Consider the following 21,184-nt stretch of genomic DNA (forward strand, 5'->3'; position numbering starts at 1 on the left):
GGGTCAAAATGTGCAGGCCCGAAGAATCTTATCTGCAGACTCTTTTGAGATGGACTATATGACTACAAGTGGCCAGTGGAAGAATAGGAATCAATAAGAATACTATTAAACATGAATGCCCAAAAATGTGTATAGGTCTAACGAGGTCTACACAAGTATCCCCAACGCCACCATAGCCAAGTACCCATTCATGTCATCATTGTCAGAATATAGCCCACCTCCACGAATCAAGGCCTGCCTCACATCCATTTTTTTCTCGGTTTCCTCCTCTCAAACGAAGTCAAAGTCACTCTCCTGGCTCATTCTTTCATTGCCAAACGCCGCCTACCACCGGTGCCGGATCTTGAACCACGAAGAATTGACATGTGACTTTGGATTCAAGAGTTAAAGACTATACTGCTATTGCGGCTGCGAGGGCGTCGCAGTGCCAGAGCCGTTGGAAGGAGGAGTTCCCACTCCAGACAGCGGACTTACAGTGCCACTTGGTGGCACGGGAATTTGAATATCTTCGGGACTACCGGGTACCATTGATTCGGGGAGGCCGGGGATCTTGATGCGCTTTGCGACGTTGTTGTAGGATGAGGGTATGATCTAGAAAATAGTAAGCACAGTAAATGAGAATGTGCGTAAATTATGAAGCGCGGACTTACCTCGATAATCTCATCACGGGGAAACTCGAGTTTGGGAATGTCTGCTGCATTGCATGCCATGAGGTACCCGTAAAGCACACGAAGCACGGATTCGTGGGCGATGATCAGGAGATCGTTTTCTTCGCGCTCAAGCTCGAGAATGATGGGCTCCATGCGTACGGCAAGGTCGTGGTAAGATTCTGCACGGGGGTATCGGTGATGGTATGGATCTACCTCGTGCTTTTTGACTTCCTCGGGGAACTCTTCTCGAATCTTGGCTTCGGACATCTTCTCGCATACACCGGGGTTCATCTGGCTCATCTGCGATCGCTGCCTTACGCGATAGCCCATGGAAGCTAGAACCTCTGAAGTCTGGACAGTCCTTCGACGTGTCGAGGTCCAGATGGTCAGTGGTTTCAGAGACGCATCTGTCGCTCCAGACTCGATTAACTTCTGCTTTTCTTCTTCACGGTACTTCAACAACACTTCGCTCATCTTTCTTGCGTATTCGTGGCCTTCTGGTGAGAGATTGGCATCGGCTTTGTATGAATCCTCCTCTCGTGTCGTTCCGGCACGTGCAAAGTATGTTTGCCGTGACTTGATGTGGAGATTGAGCAGGTAAAAGACAATACGCTGTGAGAGGTATCCAAATGCGCAGTTGTTTACAACAACCCGCTCGCCGGCATTGATCATCTTGATCCAATGTAGGTCGGTCTCCTCCATAGTCTCGAAATGAGGTATCCGTGCATTGATACGTGCCAGGTAGTCTTGAACTGCATCCTCGTCCTTCCAACCCTTGTAATCTGGTGAGGAAATCTTAACGCGACGCACGTTTTCCTGGATGATACGTTCGTCTGTGCAGTGTGATTCGATGAAGATTGTTTGGATCCCATTCTTTGCAAACTCCTTGGCTAACGACCGACGGCCCTGGCTAATGGCGTTGACGGCATCGTAAATGGCCACTTGACCTTTGTCGTTCTCCAGAAAGTGATAGATGTCGTCGCGGCATTTTTTCAAAATCTTGTTGCGAAGCAAGACGGACTGTGGTGCTGCGTTGAGGAAGAAGTAGTCTTCAGGCACATCCATGCCGGGACTTAGCGTAGCGCGACGGTAGTCGCCAAGATGAAACACGTGAGTCTTGACCCCGAGCCAGCGCAGGTAGCGGGCCAGAGCAACAGAGGTGTGCGTCTTTCCTCGAGCCGGAAGTCCGCAGGTGGCGATGACTATCCTGCCTGAATGGAAGAGGCGGCCCGATTCTGTGCTATAGAGTTGGGCAGGCGCCATTTCTTCCCTGGCAGGCAGGTCGTGGATTGCATCGACGGCTGTACTCGACCGCCGCCGGAAGCGGGGTGAGTTTGCGTATATCTCAGCGGTGCTATGCATGGTGAGTTAATGTTCTCTTGGAGCCATGTGCAGCGCTGCTGCTCGAGTATGGCCGCGGAAAGTGGGGTCATGGCACTCACAGTAAGGTGTCCATAGTTGCAAATAGGTAAAGTCTACAGAGAGAAGAATTGAAGCAAGGAGAAGACTGCGGATTGTGAGATAAAAGGGAAACAGCCACTCGTTAAGCAATGTGAGTAAGGTATGGATGCTTCAAGAAGGTCACGGTTCCCCGGTAGTCCAAAGGTGTGCCGAGCGACGTCAGCGAGCAAGGCGCGACAACCCGCGACAGTTCAATGTAGCGATTCTACCAGGCCACGTCGCAGGACTGTCTGAGAAGAACTAGTCAGTGCGTTTTCTTTTGGAGGATTTGGTAGTCGAAGGACTCAAGGCGCAAATGTCCGCTGCCGTCATGTTGGGGAGCCAGCCCTCGAAGATAACGGATTCGGGGCGCTGGGTGGGCTAGCGCCTATTATGTCATCAGTAACTTGAGAAAATGTTCACGATATCATCACTGCCCAGTGCCCGCGACGCATCACAGCATCCCCTCACCCACCTGCTGCCATTTCCAACCCCCCCTGTGCCGGCCCTCCCATATTCATCGGGAGCTTCTACTTGGACCTCGACGCACACTTTCGTCATGGCTACCCCGCTGCAGCTCAGCAACCCGGCGCAGGAACAGGCTGTCGCTGACATCCTTTCACGGCCTCGCGCAGTCAATACCGGCCCATTCGCACAATTCCTCAACGTATACGATGCCTTTCAAGAACGGAGAGAGGCATTGAGTCTCAGCAACCCCGGCACAGTGGAAAACATTGCCCGCGAGGTCCAGCGCGATGTTTTTCTGAACAATTCCAGCTTTTCCGGCCTGCGCGCCGAACTCACAAAGGCATTCAGCGCTGCCCCGCTCTTCCAGGTTGCCCACTCACTGTCTATGGGGTCGCAGGTCATGCCCCCATACTCATACATGGTTCTTTACGGATCACCAAGGGTGCGTCGCTCGCTTGCTGGGCTGTTTTTAGCACGCTGACATTTTGCAGGTATTCATGCAAGGAAACATTGACAATGAACTCGCCTTCTCCGGCCGCTTCAATTGGCGCTGGACGTCAGCATTCGTTTCCAAGGCCGCTGTCCAACTCACCTCGCAGGGAAACATGGTCTCGCTTGAGAACGACTACACGGGTGCCGATTTTTCCGCTTCCCTCAAGGCCGTCAACCCCTCGATACTTGATGGTGGTGTCACTGGTATGCTTATGGCGAGCTACCTTCAGTCCGTTACCTCAAGACTCGCACTCGGCATTGACGCTTTCTGGACACGCCCCGCCATGGCATACCCACCAGAACTCAATGTTTCGTATGCAGCGCGCTACAGGACTGAAGACTGGATGGCCTGCGGCCAGATTATCCCTGACCGTGGTGTATTGGAAGCCTCATACTGGCGCAAGCTTACAGACAAGGTCGAAACGGGTATCAACTGCAACCTGGCGTTTGCTGGTATTGGCCCTGGAGGCCCCATGGCTGGCCCACAGAAGGAGGGAAATGTCACAATCGGTGCCAAGTACGACTTCCGTCAGTCTTCATTCAGGGCACAGATCGACAACCAAGGCAAGGTAGCTTGTCTGCTGGAGAAGATGATTGCGCCACCAATCCGCGTGACCTTTTCAGGCGAGATCGACCACAAGCAGGTACGTCATGGCAAAATTCAAGTTTCAACGAGCAATGCTAACGAGACGCAGAATGCTGCCAAGCTCGGTTTGGCCGTCGCGATAGAAGCAGCCGACGAGGCTGTCATGGAGCAGCAAGAACAACAGGGTGCCGCAATGTCAGCCGGTGCGATCCCCTTTTAAACGCCTCCCCACTCACACCCATGTATCGACTATAATACCATGACTCTTCTCTTTGCTGTATTACCACCTTTCTTGGAGCGAGCGCAGTCTGGGTAGAACCTCTACCCCACCATCTGCGGATTGGTTACGGTACTGCATGCGCGCCGATAGAGTGACCATTTTTTGCTACAGCATCTTACGAATGTAAAACGGCGCAATGTTCACATGGAATGGGCTACGAGCGCTTGGTAGACCGGACCGTGGCGGTTTATGTTTGTGCGCCAGATGATTTCGGAAATCGAGGTGAATGTATTTGTAAATATAGTGGCCGTGGGGCATGCAAAAACGAAAATCAAAAATACTGTAAGCAGCTACACTCTTAACACTCGAGTTTCAATGGCAGCCATTCGTGTGTTACGCAATAAATTATCGTGGAGTCGAGAAATATAATACAGATCGTTAACGGCTGGGAAAAAGAATTGCCGGTTTCCGCTACATGTACATGATCATTCCCGTCCATGCACCAGTCCCACTATCGTAACAAGCCAAGTAAGAAAATGTCGGTGCTTGTGCCCGGCGAGAGCCCATCAGTCGAAAATGCGACAAATGAGGGGAGATGACAAACGTTTTTATTTTCACGGTTTTACAAAGCCGGCTTTGCGCCCTGCGGCTGGCCTGGGAGTGGCGCACCAGGAGCCATGAACTATTAAGAAAAAGTTAGCATATCAAGATATTATGTTGATAAGACGCAAGCGGTATGTTGGATGAGAAGAAGAATTGCCTCTTTCAACAAATAGAAACGTACCTCATTCTGCGCGCGCTGCGCCTGCAACTCAGCCCTTTCTTGCTCAACAATCATCTGCTCCTCGCTGTACGCCAAAGCCCACGGCACGCCCAACAGCAGCGCACTGGTGCTCACGACCCACAGCGTCTTGCCGCCCATGCTCAGGCCGCTCTTGAACCACGACGAGATTGTGTTTGCTTTTGAAGAGACGGAGCGCCGTGTGCTGGCGGGAATCATATCTTGCAGCGCAGAAAGGCGCTCGAAAAACGTCTCATCGGGCTGCACCGAGTGGACGGACGAAGTATCGGAATCTGCAGTTTCGTCATGGTTAGCAATTGCTGGGTATAGGCGCGAAGTGGGCAATTGGATTTGTGACGAGGCAGGATTGTGGTATCGTACCCGAGTCCGTGTCCCAGTCCTCGTCGTCAACGGGACCTTCCTGCTCGCGCATGAACTCCTCATCGGTGACTTCTGTGAGTTGAACCATTTTGACGGGTTTCTGTTTGTGTAATTGGTGAGATAGAGAATAAAAAGTGGCGGCTGGATGGATGTGGGGGTGGAGTTGGCGATGGGTGGTGGTGGTGTCGGGCCTCGAGCTTTGTCGCTTGTGACGATGATTGCGATGATGAACTTTTAGTGCACGGACCATATGACCTTGCGCTAGACGGGGGGCGGGGCGGGGGTCTACCGAACGACTTCAACCATGGAGTCGGGTGATGACGATTTTCTGCTCATACTGGTTCATGCGATTCAAATCTGCATGCTAAGCATTGTGTTAAAATAGGCCGTTCGTATGCACGCAGGCGGTTACCCTGCGTGTGGAACAATTGTGCGGCTCTTAGTCTACCATCGTTGTAACAAATAGCTAGCGACTATACCTTCAGCACGCGACATGCAATCTAACCGTATAAATCATTTCTAACCAGAGACAATTTTTATGGATTGCATCTGCATAAACAGATGAGTACATCATGAACATAGTATTCTGGTTTGATTTCTTCTATCGCCAGGCTTTAGCAAGGTACCACTCGGTATCCTCCCTGATATCTAGACTCTGCAATGTACAACTTTGTTTCAATATCTCGTACATACGACCGCAGACAAAGAGTTGCTCTGGGTCTCGTTTCGCTCCCCACATGATAAACCTTTGACCGGCGGATCAGTAGTCAGGTGGGTGACCACTGGCGAATCCCCGCTGTCGTATGTTTTTTTGTTGCAAGTTATTTGGTCGAGGTAACGTATCTAAGCTTAGTAACCCTTATGCACAAGATAAAGTTTCTGTTTAGCTTATACTCATTATGGAAGGAGTTTGACCATTTATGCTTTAGGCGGTGTCCCTATTTTTGGACGTTCAATTGATCCGTGGCTTGGAGAACACAATAGTGATGTATTTTTTTGGATTGCAAAAGGCTAGCCAAATTATAGGATATTTCAGCTGGCAATGGATGATGTGCGAGTTGTCAATTCCGTGAGTCAACGAAATAACGACGGTATCCACACACCTTTCTTTGATTCAACTATCTCTGTCCGGTGATAATGAATATAGGTGCTGTTTTCACTACTTCTTACTGCCGTCTCTAACAGTACATCAGCGTTCTTGCATTCTAGCAAGTCTGTATCCGTATCAAATCTAGAATGCTAGGCCGTTTCTCCAATAGATTCCCTCAGCCCACAAGAGACTCTGTGCTATAAATACAAATCAAAAGCAAAACAAATTAAAGTTCTCGAAATAATATTCACAATAGCCCCAAAGTGACCAAATATCTAGATGGAATCAAGAATTACCTAAATTTCAAACATATCTCGACGATTCGTGTTCTCGCAGAGCTCAGCATACCCATTATCCTTTACGGCAGCAACCTAAAGAAAAAGCCTATATATATGCTTCTTGTCATAAACAACCGCCACAGCTCCCTTGCCCCTATACCTACCTCCCTCATCACTGTATCTGTAGGGTACGACTGACGGTTCGTAAAGAAACTCGAGAGTTGCGGGTTCAAGTGCTCTAGTTTACTTGTATGAAAAGGTGTTTACAGCATATCAGTAATTCTACTAATCCCACAATTTCCCAGTATTGTGCAAGAAAAGATTCCATTACATATTTTCTCTTACTCAGGGAAAAAAAAAGAGTCAGAAATCAAAATCGTATTCTCATGTCGTAATTTGGACGCCATACCAACGCCACCCACACAAGCCTCGATTAATTCCAGTAGTCCAATGCTTATTCAAAAGCTTCTTCCCCCTAACCCGCATTCTTAGCCCCAAACCCGCCTCTCACAACCCCAAAAGCCTCTCCGCATTCCCATATGCAAACAAATCCATCTCCTCATCCCTCAACACCTTCGCCTGCGCCAACCTCTCCACAAACGCCCACCCATCCGTCATCTCACTAAACGGATAATCCACCGAATACATAATCCTCTCCACAGGACTAACCTGGCGCAACTGCTCAAACTGGCGGACCGTAAAAAACGCACTGGTGGTGCTCCAGATATTCGTGGTCCACACACGCTCGAAGGATGTATCGTTGCGCAACCCCGTTGAGTCGATGCGATCGATGAACATGGGTAGGCCTTCGCCGTTATGCCCGATGATGAGTTTGAGACGGGGAAAGCGGTCGAAGAGGCCGGAGCCGTAGAGACGTAACACGTGCGTTCCTACGTCGACGTGCCAGCCCCAGGAACTGGAGCCAAGGCGGCCGGCAAGGGCTGCGGGATAGTTGCCGACGAAGAGCTTGGAGGCGACGTCTGCGGTGGGGGATGCAGGGTGCAGGTACAGTGGGACATTGAGGGCTTGCGCCATGGCGAATATAGGGTCGAAGCGTGCGGCGTCGTAGTAAGTGCCGTCTTTGAGGTGGTTCCATATCATTGCGCCTTTGAAGCCGAGGTCGGTTACGCTGCGGTTTAATTCTGCGGCTGCTTCGTCAGGGAGCGCCATGGGCAGGACTGCGAAGCCGGCGAAGCGTTTGGGGTTTGCTTTGATGGCGGAGCGGATGGCGTCGTTGGCTGCGCGGCAGCCGGCTGGGTCTTCGGAGCCTGAAGCTGATTGCTGTGCGAGGACTTGTAGGGAGACGTGGCCGGCGTCCATGGCGGCGATTCTGCCTGCTCCGACGTCTTTGAGCTTGTCGAGTATGCCGGGATTGCGCTGGGCTAGGCCGCTGGCGATGATCTCGGCTTCGAGCGAGGGGGAGACGGCATGTTCTTCGAGTGCGATGAGGCGCTTGGGGAGATAATAGTGGGATTTTGGAGGCGGGGACGCCGTTGGTATACTGTTCGCACTGAGGGCAAGTGAGAAGAGGGTACCGAGATGAGTGATGCGCATGGTGGGCAGAAACAATATGAAAAGCAATCTTTGTTCATAGTCATTGCCTGAATAATATAGCCTTTATATATATTGGACTTGGGCTGGACTACTTGGGCAAATGCGCTATCGCTCTGTTCATCTTTCTGCACACCTTAAGCCTTGTATTAGCGCATCGTTCAGCTACGTACCATACAGCCTCGTGCTCTCTTCTATCGAACTCATGATCCCCCGATTGGTTATCGCCATCTTCGCCCCCGCGTGGCGTTGGGACGGCTCGTAGTTTATGTGTCTAGATCGTGGAGGTGCAATCTCCACCAGAAATAGGAATAGTAGCAGCACCCCCTGCCCCTAAGAAAACTACTGGTATAGTCGCAATCGGTGTGTTATAAAGTTAGTATGAGCGATCTGTAGACTTCATAGTTACCCCACTACTGTTTACGAGGGGGTAACGAAGGAATCAACGGCAGATCTAGACCCTAGTCACGGTGACTTGCTTAGCTTCGGTCCTAATGCTGGCGGATAGATGCATGCGCAGCTGGACGACTATTCCTAGAAAGGGTAGCTTACTAGATATCTGTTGATGACCTAGATCTTTCGTGTATAAGTATATTTAACTTTGAGTTTGCGAGTCTTCATTGAATTGGGCTAGTTGGGTTAACAGAGAGATAGCGGAGTAGAGACTTTATCGTTACGATGAATAAAAACATAACCGATTTCAACGATGAATTGTAGTACATGATTAAGAAGAACAGTGGTAAAGAAAGGAAACTTATTCTTAATCCGGAGAATGCATCGTACCCCAAGCATCCTCATGTGCATTCAAATCCACGGAAGGCTTTGTAGGAGTCAGTTCTACGCCGTAAGCTAGGAATATGCTTCGGTACTGCTCAATGCATTTCAGCATTTCATCTCTTCGGGAGTGGACAATATCATCCCTTTTGGCCAGATTCTCAAGCCTCTGAAGTGTAATCTCCCACGCCACGCATGCTTGTTGTTGCTCCTTAGGATCGGCGCCGATATCAAGGAAAAGACGAACTATTTGCAAATCGTCCTCATTTACCATCTCGAGCACTGCATCCCGCTTCGCTGGGATGAGTATCAGAAAACGGACCCAAAGAGACGGTAGCTCGACTCTAGTCCATTCCTTTGTCCTCTACTCCTCTAATACATTTACCAAGAGCTGACATACGGATGGAATTGAACGATTTGACATCGTGAAATCCAATGCAGCGGCTAGTAGCTTTGTGAGGCTCTGTTGTGGGCGCTTTTCCAAAGATGGAAGCAGCCTGCCAGATACGTAGCTATAAAGCCTTACCTGAACTACAAGTTCGAGAAAGGATTCATAATCGAACCCTAAAGCTCGAAGACCAGACAAGGACAAAGATGCTTCTTTGACCTCCTGAACAAGTGACAGAGCTGAGAGCGTCCATTCCAGTTAGTCGAGCGTCTCTGTTTCTGGTTTTTGAAACTCTTCATCAGATACTCGTACATAGTAAAGAAGATCCCTGACCGTATCTTGGAAAATACGGTTATGTCTTGGATCACTGATGAGGCGGCGAGAGGCTGGTAGTGCTTTGACTTGAGCTAGGAATACTCGGCAGATTGCGGATAGCGGTTGGAAATCGTCTGTTATGTTTAGCCTAATCATTTTCTGAATGTCTTCAGTTTTGAGAAAGTCCCGAATTGTTCGGTGGAGAAAATCAACTCTATATACTTTGATGAGATTGAACCTATTAACACGACTAACTGCAACTGATGAGTCTCCGGGGTCATCGATAATCGTCCTGAAAAATTCACATTCATATTTACATGAAGACTTGATCGTAATCTCGAGCAATCCATTGCAGTGTACATTGAGGCGTCTTTTCATAGCTTGCAATCGGTGCATCGTCTCTTGAAGCGACAGATCCTTGATCTCTGCGTTGATTCCATAATATGGGTCTTCTTCATCGAGGTATGAGTATATCAACAGGTCTAGGGGGCGGATAGCTTTGAGAGCAATTTCGAAAGTCTCAGCTGCACGTTCCGAATAGGTCTCGTCCGTAGTAGAAATGATATGCAGGAAGTACTTTCCAAGTGTTGAAGGGAGCATGTGTATCCTACGCTGTAATTCAGAGAGTCGGTCGCAATTCACCAGACCTTGCAAGAGCGATCGAACAATGAGAAACACCCATAAGAATACGCCATCAGCGTTTTGCACAATCTCTTCGACAATTTCGTCGTATCGATTATCCATGGCTGTTAGTGATTTAAACTGCGGGCTAGACTCCAGCTTGTCGCGAACGAACCGCTCAATATCAGGCTTTGTAAGATCTTTAAAAAGGAGTCTGCGTTCAGTGTTCTGACCGAAAGCATCTTGGAAGACGTTCCAGGGTCGACTTGAGACACGTAGCTTGATATCAGGTGATAATGTAAGGTCTTGAAGTATGCTGATGAGATCTAATTGGTCTCCGTCGTACTCATCAAGGCCATCAATAAAAAAACAGGACTTTGCAAATATAGCGCCTTGCCCTTGAATTCGTCGAAACGCATCCTTCATCTCCCTCTGAAACCAGGGTACAGATTCCGAGTGGTTCAAAGACCATTCTTGCCATCTTTGTGGTGCTACTATGGGAATCAGATTTGGGCATTTTCTTAGGATTTCGTACAAAAGTGACTGGAGCAGGCCTTCTACGGATCTTTGCCCTTCTGTACCAGAGTTCCAGAAGAAGAAGCTTGCGATGACTAATTCTTTCTGCCCACGCCAATCTTCCAGCTCCAAGAGTGTGCGGGGATTGTCGTACAGAAACTTGACAAGCGTTGATTTCCCAGAGCCCGGTTTGCCGGCAATCCAGTAATGACCGTCTCCAGACCGTAACCACTCAGCGAACTTGAACTGTTTGCAAGAGTGATCCGCTGTTGATTGCGATGTATATGCCCATTCGAATGTCTCATTATGGGCCTTTGAGATTTGATCGTGCCGCGCATTCATGGCTTCGAAACGTAAGCCTTTTAAGATGCGATGTTGAGTGGCGATCCGCCAATTTGGATAGATCAGAGGGTTACGTTTGATTGGTTGTTCCTAGATGCTGGGATTAGCATAATCGTGTATAAATCACGAATGTCGTCGGAGTGTACCTCAGTACTGTCAACAAGCAAACAGTGACGCGTGCCTGGAAATCCTTCAAACAAAATTTCGCAAGATTGATCTCGTTATCTTTCCGCATGATTCGCACCGCCTGAAATAGACTCCCCAATTTCCCACTCTCTCACTGCCTTTGAGCCTCTTGAGCAGAGTGGGAAACTCATCAGCAAGCTCTGTGCAATCTTTTGCGAGAACAGCCAGCTCCCTTTCCCCACCAGTAGTATCCGGGGATCAAGAAACAGTAGATGCCGAGGAAAATAGGTGGTCTTTGAGGCTTTTTAGTCTCTCCAGGGTAGACTCAAGGTCTGTGTACTCTTGAGTTGCTCCATTCCCAGAACGATGTGCCTGTCGCGCTTTTGTGAACAGCCTACCGCTAAAGTTGACAAACTGGATAATGTTGGTTGCCAGTGACAACGCAGCAAACGCCTCGAGTACCATCTTTGCTATGAATCAGCGGTTTCCAGAAGGAATCATACTCGATGTAATACAGAAGATTAAAGGATGCCTGATGTGTGGCTGTGTTTGCTTCCCCGCACAAGGCTGAGATGTGACGCAGCGCCAGCACACCACAATCTGCCTCTTAATCTGCCTCAGAGACAGCTAGTAGCACCTTCCTCCAAGAACCCTATCAAACACATTCCAGGTACCACACATTAATTTTCGCCCCACTTCTCTACCCACTCGCTGCTGCACCGCTCCAACAATAGTCTACCTCTAAATGTCTAATCAACGGGTGTATTTTTCGAACATTCGAAGCTTCTTGTTGAACAAAACTAAGACACAAAAGTGCTCTTGAGAGCAACCAAAACTTCTATGTATCTATGCGCTTTCTAGAAGCACACAAACCCATGTACACGATGGATTTGCTGCGCTAACTTTTAACATTCATGACTACAAGTTCATGTGTTTATTTGTCTCACCATGATCAACGCCTTTTGCCCAACATCTCCTTTCCCAGTCCGTCCCTACCTTCTTCCTTTGTGATCTGCTCAGCAGCTTTGACAAGATCATATGTGATTTCGTCATTCACCACACTGTCCTTGTTATACGATGGGTGCGACTGGACAAAATGTCTGATCCACTTAGCCGCTGTCCAGTACGTTCCGTTGGCGCGTTTGCGGATCAAGTCGAGATATGTGGCAAGATCACAGCGAGTCTCTACGTCGACGTTCATACTGTTGAGGTACGATTCCACGAGAGGAATGAGACCAGGGAAGCCAGCTTCGCCAGACGAGGTTTGCTGCCCATTGATAACTTCGTTGATAGTCATCTTCTCGTACTCATCTTCAACTGGCCCAGTGGGTGTTGCTGGCCGACTTGGATTCTCGGCAGGCGTCGAAGTACCTGTGCCATTACTGGCTTTGTGCATCGGAAAAGGGTCTTTGCGAAACCAGAACTTCTGCGTTGACACGGCGTCACGGATGTGTGCTGTCTCCATATTTTCCGATACCAGTGTAATGGGAATGTAGAAGTTGAGATTAAACGACAGTATTGCACGGGTAAGGAGGACGATAAAGATTGAGAAGGCTGCGTTTTCAAAATCTGTAATCTGGATCTCCATAGGCCGGAACTCGACACGCCACCCCATGTCTGAGCCAGCTGGCGGAGGCTTGAAGCGCATGTGCTGCCAGTTTGTTGATTGCAGATTCTCAAAATGGTCGGCTTTGGTGAGATCGAGATCTTCGAGATCTTCTGCAAAAACAACAATGGGGTCACGGATGAAGAGATGAGCAAAGTGGGTCGCTAGCAAATCATCCATGCCCCCTTCGACCAGGCGCTTCTTGAGGTCGGGGTCTATGATGAGATTTGGGTCGAGATATTCTGGCCGTAAGCGGGGGTCCTGAGCGATGTAGGTTGAGTTGGATGCATAGCGAGACTTGGGGAGCCGCCACCTATCGTTCTTAAGAGGCTGCCGAAAGTCAGAAACTCGTCAGAGACACTAGAGGAGATTGACTAACTTTTTCTCCCAGTTCTTCTGGGGTACGGTCGTCGACCGCTCTACTGATCTGATTCCAGCGAACATCTGTATCGGCGAGAAAGCCCTTGTAGATTGGAGTGGCTGCTGTCAGTGCCAGCAAGATCGGAGCTATCGGGCTGAGCTGATCATACATAGTCCTGCCCTCTTCAATGTTTTTTGCTTGGAAGGTGATTTGCAAGCAGCAACTTCCCATACCAAAGGCCATTGCATCCATGTGGATGTAGTTGTCTTTGGCAGCACCATTGCGGACATCATCGTCCTCGGGCCAGTTGTGCAAGTCATAGTTGACGGTTGGATCCTTCCAAGGCCATGCAGTCTTCTCGTCTCGAAATACGGGCACGTTGACCTGTACCTTTCTGCCTCTCCGCCAGCGAATATTTGCTGCCAAAGTTGGGAATCGGATATGAGGATTGGCAATCTCATCAGGGACAAACTGAGATCGCAGCTTTGGGCCTGAAACAGGATACGATGGTACGATACAATCGGTCGATCCAAGCCGAGGGAATGTTGTCAATGTGATTGGGAACTCAGTCTCGGCCATGTGATCCTTGGCTATCGCTCGTCTGCGGAACTGTAAGCACACGACTATTGGATAATCAAAACAAGCTCGTCTACCTCCACTTCATGTTTGGCTCGACATCAAGCAGGTCCTTGAAGCCAATTCCCCATGGCTTTCCTGGGGTGGCTTCCAGCATGAACCGCCCAAATTCGGGGTGGAACACGGGAGCGGGATTGTCTTTTGTGCTGTCCTAGTCAGCGCAAACAGGTGAGGTGAGGGATATTTTGGCTCACTCGGCATTACCAGTCTGCAGGTCAGGCACTCCGCCACCTTGTTGCAAGAGCTTCTCGTCGTTGGCCAAAGCAGCTAGAATATCGGCCTGGCGGAGCGACAATCGAACCTTGTGGTTATCTTGATCGTAGCAAACCACGAGATATTCAATCTGCACGCAAATCAGTCTCATATGCTGTGACGGACGAAAATACGGTAGTCACCTCATCGCCCCAGAGGAGTGCGTCCCTCTCCTTTGCTTTGGCGTTGCGCCATACGGCAAGCAGTTGCTGTTTATGACATTACTACTTGTCCGTTTCAGGGTCTCAAGGCATGCGTACTTCGATCCCCCATGACCTGACCTGATCAGCGGCCTTTTTGGCCTCTGGCCAGTCGAGAGGCGTTCCAAGGGCCCTTGACATGACATTAGCGAGGATGGTGAGTGGCGTAGCACGGATCTTACAGCAGACCCATCCCGAGTTTCGTAACACGTCGTAAGAGGTGGTTTAATCTGGGATGGTGCACGGGCAGACAGAGTAGGCGTATGAATGGGTGGCTTGTGGCTCTTAAACGGCGATTGCGGGGAGGTCTTCGGCGAGCACTGCAGGACTTGGGTCTTTTAAGTGGGGGTTAGCACAAGCCAGGGTTGCTGCAGTTTTTCACCGGCTGCAGACCCCTCGGTTTCCTGCGTTATCGAAGAAACGTCGCTGACCGACAATGGAGAGGAGAGTGTAATTTTTCTTTCCCTCCCGTACAGATGGCCAGTGTAGAACTGCAGTACGAGACTAGGGTTTGGAAAACGAATGGATTAATAATGCATGGTGTAGTGCAGCAGGTCCATGCCACTTCGGAAGAAGAAGGATCTAATACCGAATGGCGCTTGCCGGTTTTGGGAGGCTGAGCAGAACATTGACTACTAGTACTATGTAGATAGACCGACCTCACCACTGTAAGACTCGCTGCTGCTGCTGTGCACGCAATCGATCTTGGACTGCGCAACGTTACTCGGGTGTACTGACAGCGAGCCTAGGAGCACGACAAGGGCATGGCGTGTCGTTTTGTCCTACCCGACCAGATGCGTCGTATCGCCTGCTGTTGGTCTGCACCCACGTGCACACTCGTCGCCCATATTGAGAAAAGATCTCGTCGATACATGCACATATGTAGTAGCTACCACGGGCCACAGTGGCATGATTTCTGCAAGCGGATCTTTTCCCTACTCGTTGTGCTGACTTGGGCACCACCTCGTCAGCTTAGGGCCTTGTCCCTGCGTTCACGTCTTTTGCGGCTTCATACGTAGATTGCAAGGGGCTACCCCGAGGGACGGTTATTTGACATAGGATGGAAATAAGTGGAGACCATTACCTGATTGTCGCAACGTGCAATGCTTGCATTGGGATGGGCCTGCGTCAGCATCATAGATGGAAAGAGAGACAACTGCCGTCGTGCGAGGGATGGATGGACGCATCAATATCTGTCGGCCCACACCCCCCCCCCTTGCCCATCAATCGAAGCCATGATGACATGACTGGCTGCGTTGATGTGCAAACAGAACACGAGACAAACATGGTCTGTGAATAGGTAGAAAGCTTTTAGTTGGAGTGGGCCTAAGAGCCTGTGGTATCTCTTTGCAAACGCTAGTCAAAACTGTCCAGAGGCTTCGTGCACTTCTAGCAAAGCGCGTGTCGTGCAAAAAATGCTTAGAAGAACAATCCTGTCCTCCGACGATAAGCGCTTACTTGCGCAACAAAACTCCCGTCCTATGATGGAGCCATCCTAATAGATGGTCATGTACAGAAAACGCCGTCCACCAGTACACAGGCCTGAAAGCCCCTGTCTGTGCCAAAATGCAACCGCTGCTATTAAAAGACAAACATGAAATGGCTAACATGTGTCAGCCCCGACGAATGGGCCCCGTCTGTAGCTTTGAGTGCAACAACCTTTGGCTGGTGGCTCGTTACTCCATCCTAGTGGTAGTCGGTGATGACGTCTCGATGCCAAACTCCGTCATGAAATCCGCACAAGGATACCGCAACCCCTTGAAAGTGATACAGGCGTCTCGTCTCTAGAAAGACAGACTCATCAAATGAATGCCGCTGGTGCAAATGCGAAATGAAAAAAATAATGATATAAAGATCCCCTTTTTATGCAGGTAGTCGGATGTCATCAAAATATGGCAAATATGTGCTACTATCGTTGAGTCGCTGGAGAGCGTCAATATAGACAGATGCTGGTCGGTGATGGACGACCATGGGTATAGAATTAGTGAAGATTGTGCTTCGTGTGTCCAGGACAAGGCGTTGATCATATCGTCGGTGAACTATGCTCTATGGGCTTAGGTCGTAGGTTGGAGCTAGTCATAGCTTGCTTTCCGCCCATTTTGCGAGTCAACTTGGCGTAGTCTACGAGTAGTGTTAGCTGATGACAAGTAGCTGCATCACGGTCTTGAACTTACGCAGGCCACAAGCATTGCACAAGGTTCGGGCACCGTCTGGCCCTCTCCGCCACTCGGGTGTCTCAGCACGATTGCAGCTATGGCATCGCCCGGGTGGAGCAGCACGCTACTCATTGAATCAGTACACATGTTAAGAGAATACGCAAGAGAGCTACTTACACCTCGTTTCCTGGTCTTGTTGTCGCCACCAGTAAAGCCACCCATGCCCTTGTTGTCATCGCCATAACCGCTTCCACCGTCGTCGTAGCCGTTGATGGGCCTATACCGGGGATCTTGTGGGGTTTCCACAAGGCTTGCTTGGTGGTGGTTGAAAACAACATCTCGCATGCGTTGAAGAGACATCTGAATCCTTTCGCTTTGCTTTAGCATCTCGTCAACTTCTTCCAACCTCGGCATTGACTGTGGTGTCATGCCAATGCGTTGGTTATCGTGTGCCCGTTGGCGGTAGATTTTTGAGAACTCTGCAATGCGTCCTGATCCGTCAGCCATCTCGTTGAGTGAGGCCTCGATATCGAAGCTCTCCAAATGACGCTTGACGGACTCGCCGTACGGAGCCAGACTCGAACGACCAATCTTCTTTTCTTCCAGACGAGCCATTTCAGCGCTATCTTGCCATGCTTGATGCACATAGCGAGGCGGGGCAGAGTAGGTGGATGTTGCTGGGGGATATGTAGGATTTGGTGCGCTGGTAGACGAAGCTGACACGGCATAGCTGGGGGGATATTGCGAGTATGGGTGATGCTGGCTGATTGGCGGTGCTGACCGAGGAGCCGGGCTCTCGTAGGGTTTCGAAACTGGTGGAGGATACGAAGAATAAGAGATGCTGGGATGTGGGGCGCTTGGAGGCGAGGCAGGTGCAGTTTTGAGAGGATGAAGCGAAGGTAGCTTCGGATTGTGTTGAGGATTTGGATACGGCGGCCTTGGATCCGAGAAGGGCGGGCGAGGAAGGGAGTCTGTTGGAGCTGGTGCGGGTGGTGGAGGGCCTGTTTGTGACGCTGAGGAGGCGATGTATGGACTCCTTGGGTGGGTCAGAGAGCTAGGTGGCCCTTGGCTGGGGTGCTGGAGATCTGGTGGGTAGTTTCGTGGACGTTGCTCGGCCGGTGAAGGAGCTGCAGAGGATGAATGGTAATGCTGGGGGGCTGATGTTATCGAAGAGGGCGGGGGCACTGTAGCTGGATATGAGAGCGGCTGCTCCGATCCCAGAGCTTCGTGGATGGATGGCAATGACTGGCGGGCGGGCGCTCGCTGTGAGTCCTTGTCATCGCCAGACATCCTGCGCGATTCGGGAGGAGACAGCAAGCCTCCGAGCGAGCCAGGCACTGTGCTGGGGACAGAAGACTGGGGGTTGCTGTGTGCATGCGATGGCCCAGTGTAAGGATGCAGCGGGCTGGGCATAGCTGGGGCCGAGTGTTTTCTTTGGTACTCGGCCTCCTCGCGCTTGACTCTCTCAGCATCCATGTGGTTGATTGAGGGGAGGCCGACACTGCAGTCTGTAGTTAGCATTTGTATGGCGAGGCCAGGGGAACGACGGTGACGTACGCTTGTCTGCTGCCAGCGTCTAAGATTTCCATCATGAGCGGCACTTTCCGTGGGTGATGGTAAGGTTTAGTTGGGAGATGCGACAGGTAGATGTTGCAAAGGAGCGATGGTGGGGAATGGCAGACCGGCGACGTTCATGTGCCTTGCTGCACAAGGTTGGGAGGCGCCAGAACCTGGAGTCGTTCCTTCCTCGACAAGCGCAGCCAAGCAAACCACACGGTACTACTGGCGGAATCGTCGACGACAGTCTTTTTTTGTGCGATTGCTACGCTCTTTACGTTGACCACTTCTCTCTCTCTCTTTTTCTCTCTGTCTCTCTCCAATTACTGATGCTGGGGCAAAGTTTTGCTTGTTGTGACGGTTTTTCTCTTTTGTCGTCTTTTGTTTTTTCTAATCAACCGTACACGGCTTGGGAGGCTGGCACCTTTTGGTCACGGGCAAGGAGCGTTGTTAGCGAGAGGAAAGGCAGAGTCAAGACTGCAGGTGCAGGCGATAGTGTCAGCGACGTGGCTGACGTAGGTGAACTGGATGGGGCGAATCGAGGCGAGTCTCAGCACAGTTGCCAGGGCGGCGTCAGGGACTTTCTCTGTGCTGTGGTTCTGGCGGCGGAGGTGGATGATGTGTGGGAGAAGGTGAGCAAGTGTAGCATGGGGTTTGGAGCGGAGCAGATGGCCAAGCCGTGATCTCACAGTGGGCTACTGGTCGCAATGCCGCGTCTTGTCGATGGTTGCAGGCATGGGCATGGGGTGAGCGGAAACAAGAACTAAGACCAGGTGCAGCGGGCTAAAGCAGATACGATCGGAGATGAAGCGCGGCGGCAGCGAGTCGTCTAGGACGTGACGCGAGAGTGCAGTGAGCAGGCAGGGATGGATGGGTTACGGCACGTCTGTTTGCCACAACAAGGATGCGGGTGGAGAAGGCGATGGGTGGGTGTTCAAGCTGCAACACTGAAGGCGGCACCCCAGCGCCCAAGCACGCTCCCAAAGCATCGGCGAGCAATGGCTATCCTGGCCACGCTTGGCCGGATGGAATCTGCTGCCCCCTACCACTACTACACCGTGCTGTCGAGTAGTGCATGTAAAAGCAGCAGCCGGCCGGCCGGCCAGGCATGGAGCGTGGGCAGTGGGTGCATCGATCAGCGCCACAGGCCCCCCCTCGCCTTCCACACCCTCAACTTTCTTCTGCTCGATCCGCAGCCGTTGTGACCAGGGACCAGCATCGCGACCAGCATCTGCGCGAATGGAGGCCCCCGCGGCCACGGGCCAAATTATCGCCGTGGCATGCAGTCATGCAATCGAGATGCAGCCGGCCTACCCACTAATGCCACTGATGCCGCTGATGCCCCTCGCTACGCCTTGGCTGCGACAGCAGACAGTGACAGCCACACACACGACTACTCATACACTCTCACCACTCCATACCCACAAAAAAGAGTGTGCGCCACGCCGCCGAATGCCTCGCACAGCAGCCCGCGCCTGTATGTGTACATGATCGCTGTGCCGGGCCTGCCGGGTGGGTTTGGTCTGCTGCTCTTCTTCTCTTTTTATTTTCTTCTTCTTTCAACCTGCTGTCCGCCGTGCGCCATCAGGGCAGCATCCTGGGTCCTCCTCGTCGCCGTCAGCCCATCTCCATACATACTACACACAATAATCATGTACCTCGATATGTACACCCCCAGGCACGCAAATCAGTAATCGCCACCGTCAATGGCCCTCTCTCGGGAATCTCCAGCCAGCCCAGGGGTGATGCCCACACGACGCATCTGAATCGGTGGCAACGCGATTAGTGCAGCGGGGCGGCGGCCATCATGCATCGCCGTGACAGACAAGGCAGCGCGTGCCGACGAACCATCGTCTTGCCTCGAGATCTCATCGGCCCGGATGCAAGAAACTTTGACTCAAGAGCCGCCTGTACGCAACACCCAATGCCGCTCGCTGCTATTGCATTATCGTCCGCATTATCGCTACGGCGCACAGGGCATCTGCTACTCGATGGCTCTTACGCTTGTCCGTACACAATGAGGCCACTTTGTCGCGCCTGGTGATACCTCTGGCCTGTGCCGCTACGTCAGTCGTCGCTAACGCCTCTCTCAGCGCACCCACGCAGCACGCCTCCCTGGTCTCGTTCCGAACTATGGATCCACCATGCACTAAAGCACTTGCCCGTTGACGTCTGCACGTGTCTGCGAAATCGCTGGGCTGGTCGCACCACGCCACCCCGGCTCGACTTGCATCTGCCATAACACAGTAGCCCGTGCTGCTGCCTGTGCGCTCCCTCGTGCCCTACAGTAGCACGCCCGTGAGGCAAAACGGCACCCGACCCAGACATCCACACCACGCTACCCACAAGTCTCCGTTGCGATTTAGCTGCATTAGCGGAACCACGACCGATCTGCCTTCACCACCCCCTCGACTCTCTGCCTCTGCCTCGCATGTTCTATCTTTATAGTCTGTATGTATGTAAACATGCTACACTTACTCGAAGGCTGAGCTCTGCCCGCGCGCTGACGATAATGCCCGCATACACCCAATCGCCGTCACACCAACTCTCCGCGGCAGAGTCAGTTGAGCCAACCACCCCGCCAGCTGCCTCACATGCGCTGACAGCCATCACTGCAGGCCGAGGAGACATATCGCTCGGTGCCATCGTCCCGCCCCCCCCCCCCCTTTGCCTTGGACAATGACCAGGGTGCCGAAATATTCCAGTGCAACGCGTCTTCACAGATCGTTACAGTATGCATCAAACTGTCCGTCACACGTGTCTCACAACTCTGCTATCCTGCTACTTCCACTTATCAAACAGTGCTCTCGGTCATGACAATTACAGCTCCGCAATTGCCCGTGCCATAGTGCCCCCCCCCGACAAGCTTCATCGCGCACCCGTCGGTGGCTTGCAACGTCGAACCGGCGCAGAATACCCGCTTACGCCATTATGTATTACCAACCATATCTCTCAGGCGACATATGTAATAAGTACACATATATCCCACATGCTTATGTGTGCGTACATATGGACTTATGGACACATGCCCGTCCTCGGTCCCTATGGCTAAATAGTGCTGCTTCTTTGCACTCGGCACCGCGCAACCCGATTTGCCTGTCCGATTCGTTGTCGTGTCGGTACTTTTTTTTGTACCAATTGGCCCCTTGACAAACGCCTCCCGGACTATTACATTATGTCAACCCCATTTATGCGTAAGCGTTTGACCGCTGTCATTCAATGCCGGTTATGGTGGGAATCAAAGCGTTTCGAAACGCATATCTATGAGACTCGCAAAACACTCAAATGGCCCGCGTTTGTCATTGCACAAGTCGACAAGATCTTGTTCGCCCTGCAGGAGTGCCTCGGACAAACCCGCCTTCAACTATTGGCCTGTCGCGCACGCACATCAACACCC

The 21,184-nt window shown here is 51.2% G+C and overlaps 7 protein-coding genes across 7 annotated transcripts; 1 reads left to right on the top strand and 6 right to left on the bottom strand.

The window, feature by feature from the left end:
• Window positions 1–115: 115 nt before the first annotated feature.
• On the bottom strand, window positions 116–2,228 carry COCSADRAFT_262317 (uncharacterized protein). Its single transcript, XM_007707240.1, has 3 exons — window positions 2,093–2,228; window positions 651–2,004; window positions 116–591 (listed from the first exon to the last, which is right to left on the bottom strand). Exons 1-3 carry the CDS (start codon window positions 2,104–2,106, stop codon window positions 400–402), a joined length of 1,560 nt encoding a protein of 519 aa, XP_007705430.1. The 5' UTR covers window positions 2,107–2,228; the 3' UTR covers window positions 116–399.
• Window positions 2,229–2,649: 421 nt separating this feature from the next.
• COCSADRAFT_102421 (uncharacterized protein) lies at window positions 2,650–3,856 on the top strand (the record flags this gene model as incomplete). Its single annotated transcript, XM_007707241.1, has 3 exons — window positions 2,650–3,000; window positions 3,050–3,694; window positions 3,746–3,856. The coding sequence occupies 3 exons, from the start codon at window positions 2,650–2,652 to the stop codon at window positions 3,854–3,856; spliced, it is 1,107 nt and encodes a 368-aa protein (XP_007705431.1).
• A 622-nt stretch (window positions 3,857–4,478) lies between these two features.
• COCSADRAFT_102966 (uncharacterized protein) lies at window positions 4,479–5,106 on the bottom strand (the record flags this gene model as incomplete). Its single annotated transcript, XM_007707242.1, has 3 exons — window positions 4,479–4,538; window positions 4,641–4,930; window positions 5,019–5,106. 3 exons carry the CDS (start codon window positions 5,104–5,106, stop codon window positions 4,479–4,481), a joined length of 438 nt encoding a protein of 145 aa, XP_007705432.1.
• A 1,682-nt stretch (window positions 5,107–6,788) lies between these two features.
• On the bottom strand, window positions 6,789–8,023 carry COCSADRAFT_41540 (uncharacterized protein). Its single transcript, XM_007707057.1, has one exon. It carries the CDS (start codon window positions 7,938–7,940, stop codon window positions 6,894–6,896), a length of 1,047 nt encoding a protein of 348 aa, XP_007705247.1. The 5' UTR covers window positions 7,941–8,023; the 3' UTR covers window positions 6,789–6,893.
• Window positions 8,024–8,697: 674 nt separating this feature from the next.
• On the bottom strand, window positions 8,698–10,935 carry COCSADRAFT_185501 (uncharacterized protein; the record flags this gene model as incomplete). The annotated part of the gene is made up of 2 exons (XM_007707243.1): window positions 9,732–10,935; window positions 8,698–9,008 (listed from the first exon to the last, which is right to left on the bottom strand). The coding sequence occupies exons 1-2, from the start codon at window positions 10,891–10,893 to the stop codon at window positions 8,698–8,700; spliced, it is 1,473 nt and encodes a 490-aa protein (XP_007705433.1). The 5' UTR covers window positions 10,894–10,935.
• Window positions 10,936–11,708: 773 nt separating this feature from the next.
• Window positions 11,709–14,215, bottom strand: COCSADRAFT_348445 (uncharacterized protein; the record flags this gene model as incomplete). The annotated part of the gene is made up of 6 exons (XM_007707244.1): window positions 11,709–12,955; window positions 13,005–13,587; window positions 13,640–13,768; window positions 13,817–13,965; window positions 14,018–14,083; window positions 14,135–14,215. 6 exons carry the CDS (start codon window positions 14,213–14,215, stop codon window positions 11,972–11,974), a joined length of 1,992 nt encoding a protein of 663 aa, XP_007705434.1. The 3' UTR covers window positions 11,709–11,971.
• Window positions 14,216–15,979: 1,764 nt separating this feature from the next.
• On the bottom strand, window positions 15,980–18,196 carry COCSADRAFT_262372 (uncharacterized protein). Its single transcript, XM_007707245.1, has 4 exons — window positions 17,788–18,196; window positions 16,408–17,731; window positions 16,249–16,354; window positions 15,980–16,195 (listed from the first exon to the last, which is right to left on the bottom strand). Exons 1-4 carry the CDS (start codon window positions 17,820–17,822, stop codon window positions 16,098–16,100), a joined length of 1,563 nt encoding a protein of 520 aa, XP_007705435.1. The 5' UTR covers window positions 17,823–18,196; the 3' UTR covers window positions 15,980–16,097.
• Window positions 18,197–21,184: the final 2,988 nt, after the last annotated feature.

This window comes from Bipolaris sorokiniana (genome assembly GCF_000338995.1).
Source record: "Bipolaris sorokiniana ND90Pr unplaced genomic scaffold COCSAscaffold_18, whole genome shotgun sequence".
NCBI lineage: Eukaryota > Fungi > Ascomycota > Dothideomycetes > Pleosporales > Pleosporaceae > Bipolaris > Bipolaris sorokiniana.